General features: G+C 44.5%; 1 protein-coding gene across 2 annotated transcripts in view; it reads left to right on the plus strand.

Annotated features, from left to right (window-relative positions):
- The window catches only part of LOC147894960 (L-arabinokinase-like), a 221,421-nt gene that overhangs the window by 54,837 nt on the left and 153,867 nt on the right, over positions 1 to 12,717 (plus strand). For both annotated transcript variants that reach the window (XM_087383374.1, XM_087383375.1), the window contains 3 exons: positions 3,100 to 3,156; positions 3,363 to 3,538; positions 3,939 to 4,101. In XM_087383374.1, coding sequence (XP_087239500.1) covers positions 3,100 to 3,156; positions 3,363 to 3,538; positions 3,939 to 4,101 — 396 coding nt within the window. The remainder of the gene's footprint in view (positions 1 to 3,099; positions 3,157 to 3,362; positions 3,539 to 3,938; positions 4,102 to 12,717) is intronic.

Below are 12,717 nucleotides of genomic sequence, written 5' to 3' on the forward strand. Positions count from 1 at the left end.
CTCTCTTTCTTTCTTTCTTTCTCACGCAAGAATGATAGAAAGAATTTATAGAATGAATGAATTATTTACTGAGACAAGGATATGTGAAGCACGGGTAAGGTTTACATCATCTCCAAGTACCATGAGCTCACAAGCTAAGTTACTCACGTAGACTGGGTCAAGAGCACAGTCAAAATGAACCTGAACCCATGCGGGTTGGGGGGGGGGGGGGGGGGGCTCTCCCTGTGGTAGGCATGGTAACCAAGAAGTATGAGTGATCAGCACCGAGCAGGGGAGGGAGGCACAATGAAATTGTGTACCCGTGGTATTAAGACCAAGGGACCCATCAAGTAATCCACTGTACTGGTCCCTCCATGCAGGAAGCAAGTGAGCTCTCCAAATGACAGCCATCTCTAGAGGCCCTTATATATAAATCAAGTTGTGGACAGCTCTCAGCTCAAGTAGATGTCGCCCATATCTTGTCACGTGCGGTGCATCTCTTGAGTGTCTCCCTATCCTTGATTCTGGAACTACGAGAGAGTCATCCTCAAAATCCAGTAGACCCACCTGTCTATCTCTTGTGCGTGCATTGAAGTCACCAAGAAGCATGCCTTGCCTAGAGAAATCCATGATGTCATCATATAGCATCTCATACTGCCTCAATTTGCCAATGCATCCAAGCAACATGACAGCAGGTTGAACAACAACAGAAGTCGGCCAAAGTAGTAGCAACAGCCGCCTTCCTCCCCCTGCATACATACTACAAAGGAGGTCTAAATTGGCCCATCATTGGTCTAAACCGGCATATCATTGGTCACCATGAGCAAATCTTTTATTTACAGCAAGAGGTACGAGATTTAAAGATGCAATTTTCAGCTGTGACAGCTAAGCTCCAATTTTTTGAAGGGAGGCAATCATAGATGAAGTTTTGAAGGCATGTAAGGCTTGCCCTCCCACCCCTCAATTAGTCTCTACAGGTAAAGACTTCATTCACATTGAAATACAAACAATGAAGAAGGAAGTTACAGGGGCAGTTGAGTCAAAGGCAAGTAAAACTGATATTCAAGAAGAGATTAAGGAACATGAAGCCAGATGTGACAACGTCAAAGCAGCCATGCCCAACATTGAATGGAAAGTTGATGATGATGAGGAAGGAGCAACCAACGTCAAACACTCCAGAGGACATGCTATCATCAAGCTCAAATTATGTAACTTACGGACCAAGCTTCTCGGCCAATGATATAAGCTAAAAGGGACAAAGATATGGATAACTGAGGAGCTCACACGTGCTCAATTGAAGAACAAATCCACTGAATTAGCCAAGGTTAAAGCTGCAAGGAAGGATGGAAAATGGGCAGTATACCGTGAAGGTATAGCAATTATCAAAGAATTTAAATTTAAACCAAAATACTCTCTGTCTTAAACTGATGTATGGTCAATTATGCTTTTAGTAGATGTAGGTATCTAAAATAAGCAGAGCTGCTTTTGCACTCTCTGGGAGTTGCCATGTGCTCTTCCTAATAAGCTGATGTATTAAATGGTTTTATGCTGTCCCTTAGAACTTTTGGTCTCCCATGGAGATTAAAGACTTTCTTTCTTTCTTTCTTGAGGTTAAGGCACCATCGGCCTAAGCATCAAGGTCTACCAGACGGAGTATAGCAACAATAGGATCAATGCAATTAGACTAAAGAGAACTTCGAGTTGCACCTCTCTCTTGGAGAACTAGCGGGCCATCGAGCAAGGTGATTTGGGTCCGGGGCCATCCTGACCCTCTCACGCCAAGATGCTGAGATGGTTGTGTCAATCTCATTCAAGCCCCCCTTAAGTATGCCACTGTTTGAAGCAATTCGTCCGTTTGCTCAGGGATGGGTCCACTATTTCGCTATGCCCAATTGTTTCGCTGGAGGCCTGATAGTGGAGGACCTACCCTTGCTACCAAAGGGGGGGAGGAAGTTGCGCCATCGGTTGTTACATTCTCTGTTGGCAACGGGGATGTCTGTATCACCCGCAAGATCCCGTAACTGTGGACCCTTGAAAGTTTGTGGAGTCCTCCATGGGCGCCTCCTCCCTCCGTCTTCTAGGGGAGTGGTAGGTGTCTCCATTTACTTCCGTGCCTACTTTCTTCTTCGAGCTCTTCTTTTGTTTTTCTTTGCATAGTGCCTCTTTCTCTAGTTCTTATTCAAGATTTAAGCCATATCTAGAGGAACGTGGGAAGCCAAAGCTTGCGCCAATGGTGGGGGAAGACGGATGCTGGGTGGGCTCGCATTGTTGCGGCCCCGCCTCACCTCCCAGCCTTATCGCTTAATTGTGTGGCGAAACTCAGGCATGCCTTGGCCAGGTGACCGAGCTCCCTACAACGATGAAGCTGTCCTAGGAACCCCACAACCTCTACTCGCTAAAGCACAACCCCTCCAAAAAGGGTCTCCAAAGAAATGCTAGAGGGTAGGCTGGAGGTGTCTGTGATAACAAGTCAGACCTTCAAATGGACAATCCATCAAGACTAAGGATAAACCATGTCATCTACAGTGGAGCCATGTACCATAGGTGTAGCATTGTTACCCATGTCTATACATCGATACATGGTACAAACCATGCTGCCCTTTATATGCACGTATACACCCACACCCCCATCCATGCATGCATGTATGAATGTAAGCTTATGTGTGCACACATTTGCGTATGCACGTACTCTCTGGGCATGCATGCTTGTTATGTGTTGACATTTGTACTACTGCTGCACCTTTGCTGCACATAACTTAGCTCGTCTTTTGTTCGACATGAAGATGCCTCTAATACCTGTAGAAGAGCTTTGGTTGAGACTTGTACAGGCTCTTTTTAACTATTTTCTTTAAAAGGAAGATTAGTCAAGAATCAACCTGGGTTGCACAGCCACCTAAGGTTAAACAGAAAAATCAAATAATCCTTTCCCAGCCCATTTTCTTACAGAGGAAAGCTATCTTGTGTCTGTAGTGTCATCTACTTCAGTGCTTTTCCTAATGCATACATATATAACGATTAGAAGCAATTAACAAGCAAATATTTAGATGCTTTCTGTACCATGGGATCTGCCTAGTTGAACGTTCCATGCGGTTTGTTCACACTTATTGATGTTTTTCACAGGTTGTATCTGACATTCTTGAGAATGTAGCTGTTGGAAAGGTGAACTTTGCACCAACGGTGAGCAAAGACTACAGTGAGAGATGAATGATTTCGGAATTTAAGAGAGTAGTTCATGTTTTTATGTGGTTATGATCAATAACGTGTTTCCAGAAAGACACTTCAGTTACCCTTTTTAGTATAATGTTGGCAAGATTTATGTAGCTTTATTGGCATGCTTTATTGGCATCTTCAAATGAAGGCACTTAATTTTTATCTTCTTGCAGTTAAGTGGAGCCAGGAGACTTCAAGATGCCATTGTATTTGGTTATCAGATGCAGCGGGTACCTGGACGTGAGATAGGTATTCCTTATTGGTACACCAATGCAGAAAATGAGTTGTCTCTTCGTTCTGCTGGATTTCAAGATATTTCAAGCAAGGAAATTCCAACTGTTCATGTGCAGTGAGTTTTCCAACTTGCCCATGTTACTGTTGAACCTTCTCGCCTCTCTCTCCATTGGAAAAGAAAGGAAAAAAAGAGGAAAAAAGGGGGAGGAGGAGGGGGGAGGGGGGCATCAGCATTTGTTTGCCTAGGTCTCAGAGTGCCAAGGAGAAGGCTATCGTGGGGGGGTTTTGTACATATCAGAAGGGAGGGCAAACAGGCTTCCCTGGAGGTCTCTTTAGAATTGATTGTGCTTCCCTTTTGTGCCATGGGGAGGTTGCCACCAATCTACATAACAGCTGTTGCAACTGTAGCTAAAAGTGCTTCCACAGCAATCTCTTCTGGCCTAGAAAGCACTGTTAATGAAAAAGTAATACAAGCACTAAGTCTTTGTTCCCCCCGTCTTTGAATTATTCATCAGGTTTGAGGATTTTGAGATTCTTCATGGAGAGATGAATGGCTTTCCAGACACAGCTATATTCCTGAAGGACCTTGCACGATTAGAACAGGAGGGGAGCTTGATTGTACCACAAAAGCCACAAAAGCGGGAGTGGCTGGCTGCTGCCGGGTTGTTCGATTGGCAGGTACCTCTTATTACCCTACCATAAATGTGGAAAATTTTGACAGAGGTAGTCCACATGGGCAAGAGTGAAAGAATGCAAAAAAAGGGAAGACAAGTTTTCATGCATTATTACAGGGATAAAAGTAGGTTTTGGAAGTTGCTTTTGGGTTGATTCAAGTACATAGTTATTGTGCTTTGTTGTTTTTAAAGAATGAATCATTATGGAAGCACATCCAGAGGTTGCTTGAGGGGTGGGTTCAAGTATATGATCAATGTGGTCTGTAATATATGTGAAATTTGAATAATTGAATTATCCCACTGTTTGGAAAACTAATTATCGGCTCTAGTTAGGGTATGTAATAGATTAGATATAAGTGTCGCTTTTATTTTTCTAAAAAAGAGACTTCTATTAAGTATGAATGAAACTCCAAGAGCAAGGCTCAAGGGAGAAATATATCATGCAAGGCATGAGACAAATAGGGTCAAATCAAGCTCCTATACAAGAGGTAGAAAATATCCAAGATTGACGCTGAAAGTGCCACCTTAACCCTGTGAGGATTCCAAGAAGAATGGGCAGCCATACCACTTCCTCAAGAAGACGCACTGTCCCCCAAATGCCTACCAAGGTGTGTTTTATGTCTTGTCCAGATACTAGCCAATGTATGTGTGGAGTGGACCTGAAACCATTCAAAACCTGTGTATGTCTGAATCTCCAAATGTGCCACGCTGATATGCTTGCCAGAATCTCCCATGAAGTATCCACAGATGCATGCCCACGTTTGTGCAGAGAGTCCAAACATCGTCTAGAGAGCATGCCCACGCTGATATGCTTGCTAGAATCTCCCATGAAGTATCCACAGTTGCATGCCCATGTCTGTACAAAGAGTGAGAAACATCGTCCAGAGAGCATGACTCAACCAAATATCGATGAAGTGAAAGAGCTTGCGAAGAGTCATGTTTCTCATAGAACACTTGAGGCCCCGAAAGAGAGAGCCATGCTATCAAGCCCTAGATCATGAAGAAAGGGGAACGCATAAAGATGCTCAGAATTGTAGTGATCCCCTTCCGAATGATCCTCACCTGTTGGCAATCCCATAAGCAATATTGAATAGACTCATCGACAAAGGGGCAATGAGTACATGTGGAATCTGTCCCCGATTCTCGACCTCCATCAATGGTTCACTCTTAACCCTCCATGAATAGGAAGCCAAAAGAAAAGAATTATTTTTCTATTCTAAGGGATTTCCAGTCTCTTCCAAAAGGGATTACTATAGTTTAACAGAAATCTGAAAATTCTCCCACTGAGGAGCTCTGGTGGTCTTCCAGCCTCTAAGACTAAGCTTAAATCTCTTAGCATTGCTAACCATGAATCGAAAGAAGGGGAGGCTCTTCTCTCGGTGCCCTGCATCAATCCATTCCCACTCCCTGGGGTCCCACTGCATATACTTATGGGGACACCTCGATAGATCCCAAAGTGAGTTTTAGATCTCATCTTGACTCCAAAATGCATTGTTCTACATGACCTACAACCCTGACAAGCTGAAATGCAGCTTCATAAGAATATGATCTCTAGATGTAGCCCCCATACTGAACATCAAAGACCAAGGCATCCTCATCCTCTCTTTTTTTTTTTTTTTGGGGTGCAAAAAGAGACTTCTATTAAGTATGAATGAAACTCCAAGAGCAAGGATTAATGGAAAAGTACATCATGTAATGCATGAAATAAACACAATATAAAATCAAGCTCCTATGGTGAAAGAGCTAGAAGATAACCAAGGTTGAGGCTAATCTTGTGGGGGCTTCCGAGAAGAAAGGAGAGCCGATCCACTCTCTCAAGAAAACATTCCTCATAATGGAGGCTGCTCGTGAAGATCCCTGCATAGTCCCCCAAATGGCTATTGAGGTGTGTATCGTGTTTGTCCATATACTAGCCAAAGTGTGAGCTGGGTGGATCTGGGAATCATCCAAGGCCTCTATACATCTGGATTCCCAAATATGCCATGCTGCTATGCTCTCCAAAATCTCCTACGCCACTCAAGCATGCACAGGTCTGTACAGAGAGCCGAGAACATCGTCCTGAGAACACGACTCAACCACATGTTGTCGAATCGAGAGAGCCCAAGAAGAGTCATGTCTCTCATAAAATATATGAGGCCCGGAAAGAGAGAGCCATGCTACCGAGTCCCAAGTCATGAAGAAAGAAGAACACATAAAGGCGAGGATCATTTGGAAGGGGATCATTAGACTTTTGAGCACCTCTAAGGCATCCTCATCTGATCCACATAGTCCCATAACTTGAAGCGGAATCCCTGATCTTGTAAAAGCTCCTAGCCATGTGGGCCTAGAGAGAAACCCATCATCCAGAAGAACCCTATCCAAGGGTATGGTTGCATCAAGTCAATCTCGTTCTGAGAGGAGGGACAGACTCTCCGAATAGTAGTCTTGATAACCTTTTAGGATAGCAACCATAAGAAAGGAGGAGGGACGGGCTGAAGTGAAGATCCATGGTACTCTTATTCCAATCTCCACCTATGGAAGGAGAGCAAAATTGTATGCATCTAATGAAGAAATCCTTCCAAGGTTCCTACCCTGGCAAGAGCATATTTGGGCATTGCTCTATAGAATTCCAACATGGCTCTGTAGGAGATCAAACAGCAGCAGCTCCCTGAGCTCCCACCTCAGCCCCCCCTCCTACCTCCTTCCGCCTTAGCTTCCACCCTCTAGCCTCCTCTCCGCCTCGCCTCCCCCTTCCCCGTCCTGCTTTCAAGATTAAGACTGACCATCAAAGTATCAAGCACTTGTTTTCTCAACCCTTTGTTTCTTCAAGGCAAATCAAATGGGCTGAATATATTCAATCCTTTGGGCAACCAAATATCGAATATCAGCCAGGAAAGGAGAATTTAGTAGCTGATGCTTTGAGTAGATGGCCCCAAGTTAATCACATTTCTGTGATTAAGGAGAAATCATTAGGAGCGATGGTTGAAGCTTATCCTTTAGATGAGGACTTCACTGAAATTTATGGGAAGATTCAGCGTAACGAGGTCGGGGGTTTAGAGGCTTATTCCATCGTGGATGGATACTTATTGTTGCGATGTGCCATATGTGTACCCAAAACATTTCGGTATCTAGTCATGAGTGAGTTACATGCGAGTCCATATTCTGGACATAGAGGCATTAGAGGGACCATTGATAATATTGAGAGGTACTTCCATTGGCTTAAACTTCGCAAAGAAGCTTCAGCTTTCCTTCAACAATGTGATTTATGTCAACGCATTAAATCTAACACAAGTAAGTACTGCGGGTCTTTTGCAGCCTTTGCCTATTCCCTCCGAAGGGTGGGAACACATTACAATGGATTTTGTGTCGGGTTTTCCCAAGATTGGTCAGTTTGAGCAGGTTTTCACTGTTATAGATAGGCTGAGTAAACAAGCTCATTTTATTCCCTGTAAAAAGGAGTTGTCTACTCCTGAAACAGCAAGGTTATTCGTTAGGGAAATCTTTAGGTTACATGGGTTACCAAAATCTATTGTATTCGATAATGATGGCCGTTTCATTAGCAACTTTTGGACAGTCCTACTACAGAATCTCGGAACCAAACTGAAATTTACTACAGCCTTCCATCCTCAAGGAGATGGACAAAGTGAGAATGCCAATCAAACCATAATTACTTTACTTCAAGCCCATTTGAAATCATGTATGGGCAATGTTTACCCACTCCAATAACACACTTGGGGGAGCGAATTTTTGCTGCTAACCTGTTTGCTGAGGATATGTCACAGGTTATTGAGCTCAATTTCTTATACACACATATGCTAGGCCTATTTTGATCGTAGTGTTCATTACTTTCTAATACAAACCCTCCAAATATTTCTCCACCTTAGTCACAACCGTAAATATTTTCTCTATTCTTCTCTCTCTCTCTCTCTCTTTCTTTCTTTCACTACACGAGGCTGCCCTTGTCACCCGCTCCCTACACGAGGCTGCCATTCACGCTTTTTCCCACACCACCCGCTCCACCCGCCCACTACCCCCTGGAACCGTATCCTGTAATAGTTGGTACGATGATGAGTGTAAGGCCTTACGCCGTCAACTCAGATTCGAAACCAAAAACAGTCTTCCAAGCGCACCAGATACACTACGTGAATACCGTAGACTCGTACGAAGGAAGAAACTAGACTTCGTTCGTCGAAACGAGGAGGAGCTACTGAACATTTTATTTAGTAATAACTCTAAGGACTTATGGCGGAGATTTCTAGAAGGACGGTCCCCTCCGCCACTCACTGACACCCAGATCTGGTTTGATTATGCAGGCACACTTTATGACATCCCAAATCAGCCAGTCCCTAGCCTCTCACACATGCCTCATTCCACATCCTGCACCCTCTTCACTAGAGGAGGGGTAAAGGATGCTGTAATGAAACTTCATAATGATCGAGCGAAGGATCATGAGGGACTATGCACTGAGTTCATCGCATATGGGATTAACCTCCTAGCCCCGATCTTAGCAAAGCTTTTTAATGAAGCGGTTTGTTTGGGATTTCCACACACTTGGACCATTAACACTATCTCACCCATCCACAAGGCAGGGGATCCCATGAGCCCGGAGAACTACAGGGCCATTATGATTGGACATGTCATGTCCAAGTTTTATGCATCAGTACTTGACTCCGAGGTTAGCAGACTTGCAGAGTGTCGAGGACTCAGAGCAGCAGGACAGCATACCGGATCCCGGCGTGATCATGGAACCATGGACCACATTCTGACGCTCATATGTATTATTGAAGAGGCGAGGTCACGGAAGTAGAGGGTTTATTGTTGCTTTGTGGATTTTCGCAAGGCATTTGACGCGGTCCCGAGAGCCCACCTCATACGGCGCCTATAGGACTTGGGTTATGACCAGGAGATCATTTGGGCTGTCATGGCACTTTACAAGAGAGTTTCTGTCAGAATTCGGGCAGGATCCGGGTGGACAGACGAGATCATGAGTACCATCGGGGTGAAACAAGGGTGTCCTTTGTCACCTACCTTGTTTGGCCTCTACATTGACAAGCTTGAGACAATGATGCAGACACAGGGGGGTGTAGGTTGCTCTCTTGTGGGCATGTTGATCCAGATTTTGCTCTATGCAGATGACGTGGCTCTCTTATCTTTCTCAGCAGAGGCTTCAGAGACACCTAGACGCACTACAGTCCTTTTGTGAGTCTCATGATTTGAAGGTCAACCTGGGTAAAACCAAGGTCATGATCTTCAATACATCTCAAGCCATCATGCGTCAGGAGCAGTTCACATTTGCGGGGTCATCTGTTGAGATAGTTTTATCATACACTTATCTTGGGGTTATCTTCTCCGGACCGATCTTCACTATGAGACCCGCGATGCAGGCACGCTTGAGTAGAGGGTATGCCTCATTGGCTAGGCTAGAGAGGCAGTGCTTCCGCTCACACTTTCAGGATCCACGCACCAAGGGGTTGCTTTTTGACTCCTTGGCTCGCCCAGCGGGGATGTACGGCAGCCCTTGTTGGGGGCCAGACTTGTTGGATACAGAGTGGGCCCGTGTGGAGCGGCTACAGGTTCTCATGCTATCACAAATGATTCGTGGTAAGTCATCCGTTCCTCACCAGATCATTCAGGCTGAGTTTGGGTCACCTCTTGGGATAAGTGTGATCAAGGGCTTGCTCTATGGTGCATATGTGCATCTAGGGGAGTCACATGTGTGTTTGTGTGTGTTGTAAAAGCACATCAAGTGCTATGATGTGTCTAGTGTGTGACCTAAGTGATGATGTAAGCCAAAGGCCCCCACATGGGAGGTTCATTTGATTTAAGCCACTCCCACTGATGTAGGGACTGATTCCCACTGATGTAGGGGCTGATTGCCACTTACGTAGGGAAGGTGCTACCTTCTCCCCTTTCTATAAGAGAGAGTCACCTCTCTCACAATCTATAATAGAGAACAACATTTTGGTTTCATCTTGTGCTCTCACTCCTCTTCCAAGATGCATCTATTCTATCCCACCGGATTCTACACTTGGTATCAGAGCTTTAGGTTCTAGATCTAGCCTAGCCTAGCATTAGATGCTCTCTCTAGCATGAACTACTAGTTTTTCAAAGCTTCCTCATCATCTCCATTTTCCTCCTTCTTCCCCAAATCTGTAAGAGCTCAGTTCTCCCATTATACGCGACCATTTTTCAAATCCTCTGAGCTGTAGACTCCTCGTGTATGGGCGACCTTCCAGCTGCAAGCAATTAGAGAGAGATTTTCTGTATGCGCAATGCCGACACAAACTTCACTTGCCGATGTATCGCGTAATGCCGCCTCTGTGGTTACCCATTTGCAAATTCCTCTAAGCTCGAGTTGGACGACACTACAGGCAAGCTGCTGATGAAGTCTGAGCCCGTTTGGTCAAGTTTTGGAGGCGCAACAGGCAAAAGACCAGTCGACTTTACCAAGCTTGGCTATGGCGACCTGGCGCAACATTGCACGCTTCCTTGAGGGAGGACCTTCTCTGGTATAAGGCCTTTCTTCCTACATAAAAATCCCCTTGAATAGAGCTATGAGCTATCAGAATTGCACCCTCCAATCTACCCTGGTGGTCTCTGTTGACAGAATTCTGCATATTTTGGTCAAAGGGTGTTGAGCAATCACCATAAGTTTGGGGCTTTCATTATTTACTTGAGTAGTAGAACTCAGTCATGGAGCTCATAAGTGTCCTTATACTTTGCATTTAGAATGATGACTATGTGATTCTCTCTTGATGAGTACTTAAATTGTAAAGATGACTAAGCCCAAGCAAATAGAGAAGTTTGATGGAACTAGTTTCCATACTTGGCAAACAAAAGCTAAGTTTATGCTTATGAAAAAGGAGATATGGAATGTTGTGAACGGAAAGAAAAAGAAGTCTACAAAAGAAGAAGCTAATTGGTTGATCAAAGACAAGAAGGCTCTTGCTATCATTGCTTTGGGATTAAGTGACTCATACATTCACCACATTGATGGCTTTGAAACTTCACATGAAGCTTGGGATCATCATCTCACAGTATTTGGTGCACAAGGGAAATGCTTCAAATATATCTTGCTTATTAAGTTCCTTTACCTACAATTGGAAAAGGGAATGTGTTATTCCATGAAGAACGACAAAGAGAATCAAGCATTTCTTGTGAAGAAGGGCTACTTCAACAACAAAGCAAATCTGGCTGAAGGAAGAACTCCATCAGCAAATGAAGAATCAAACTTTAAATATTAAGACTATGCTTTTTTAGCACTTTGTCTTTTGAATTTTTTGTTTATCATCACTTGGTCAAATTTTGAGGTTCTCTGCCTGGAGTAGTACTCCAAAAAGAATGTCATATGTTTTGTCTTTTGTAAATCACCTCTGGTCACCATATGATGTAGGCCATGTGATGTGTGTTTGATCCCATGGTATCTCTTGCAGACATGAGAAACTAGGTCCACACAAAGGCCTATGATTAATCCTTGTACATGCAAGAGAGAGAACCATTTGGGGGGGTCTATCCCATTTTTGTAAACCTCGCACCCTTGGGAACCCTTGCTAGCATGAGATCCTAGCCATAGATTTATCATTGACCACCATGAGGTGGCATGAGAAACTATGAGACTAGATGTATCCTTGACATTGCAAGAGGCAACCCCTTGAGGGGGGGTATGTTGGGATAAGTGTGATCAAGGGCTTGCTCTATGGTGCATATGTGCATCTAGGGGAGTCACATGTGTGTTTGTGTGTGTTGTAAAGGCACATCAAGTGCTATGATGTGTCTAGTGTGTGACCTAAGTGATGATGTAAGCCAAAGGCTCCCACATGGGAGGTTCCTTTGATTTAGGCCACTCCCACTGATGTAGGAACTGATTCCCACTGATGTATATGTAGGGAAGGTGCTACCTTCTCCCCTTTCTATAAGAGAGAGTCACCTCTCTCACAATCTATAATAGAGAACAACATTTTGGTTTCATCTTGTGCTCTCACTCCTCTTCCAAGATGCATCTATTCTATCCCACGGGATTCTACGTCACCTCCTTTACAGCTAGATGCTGCATTTCAGGTCATCACATATCTGTATTGAGTTAGGGAATATCGGGATTATACCTCGGGGCGTAGCAGGCTACCATGGATAGCTCTATCCTCTTCTATGGCACTTGCAGTAGGAGGAGATCAGAGGTACTGGTATGCACGTACAGAGAGATGGTTTGAGCGACTGGGGCTCCACATGGATAGACTATCTCCCTTCCAGTATAGCATGGATGCTCTGTTATCTCCCCTCTTATCACACGAGGTCAACCAAGTTATCCGTGAGGATCTTCTACAGCTACACACTTTTCGGACCTGGTTGGAACCGAGTGAACTCCTAGTGAATCTTAGCTTCTACAGAGATCACTTCTTACATATCACAGCGGAGGGTTTCATTGACCCACCAGGATACACACAGATTCACCTACCCCACTCGATGAGGATCTCTCTTGGGCAGTTCCGGGCCTCTTCACACAGACTTCGCATCGACAGCGGCAGAGCAGAGCGACTATCCCCAGGGAGCGGCGCATATGCACACTATGTGACATACAGGAGGTTGAGACAGAGGAGAGCGGCGCATATGCACACTATGTGACATACAGGAGGTTGAGACAGAG

Source organism: Dipteris shenzhenensis, chromosome 13, assembly GCF_047967505.1.
Source record: "Dipteris shenzhenensis isolate YYH24624 ecotype China chromosome 13, Dip_SZ_1.0, whole genome shotgun sequence".
NCBI lineage: Eukaryota > Viridiplantae > Streptophyta > Polypodiopsida > Gleicheniales > Dipteridaceae > Dipteris > Dipteris shenzhenensis.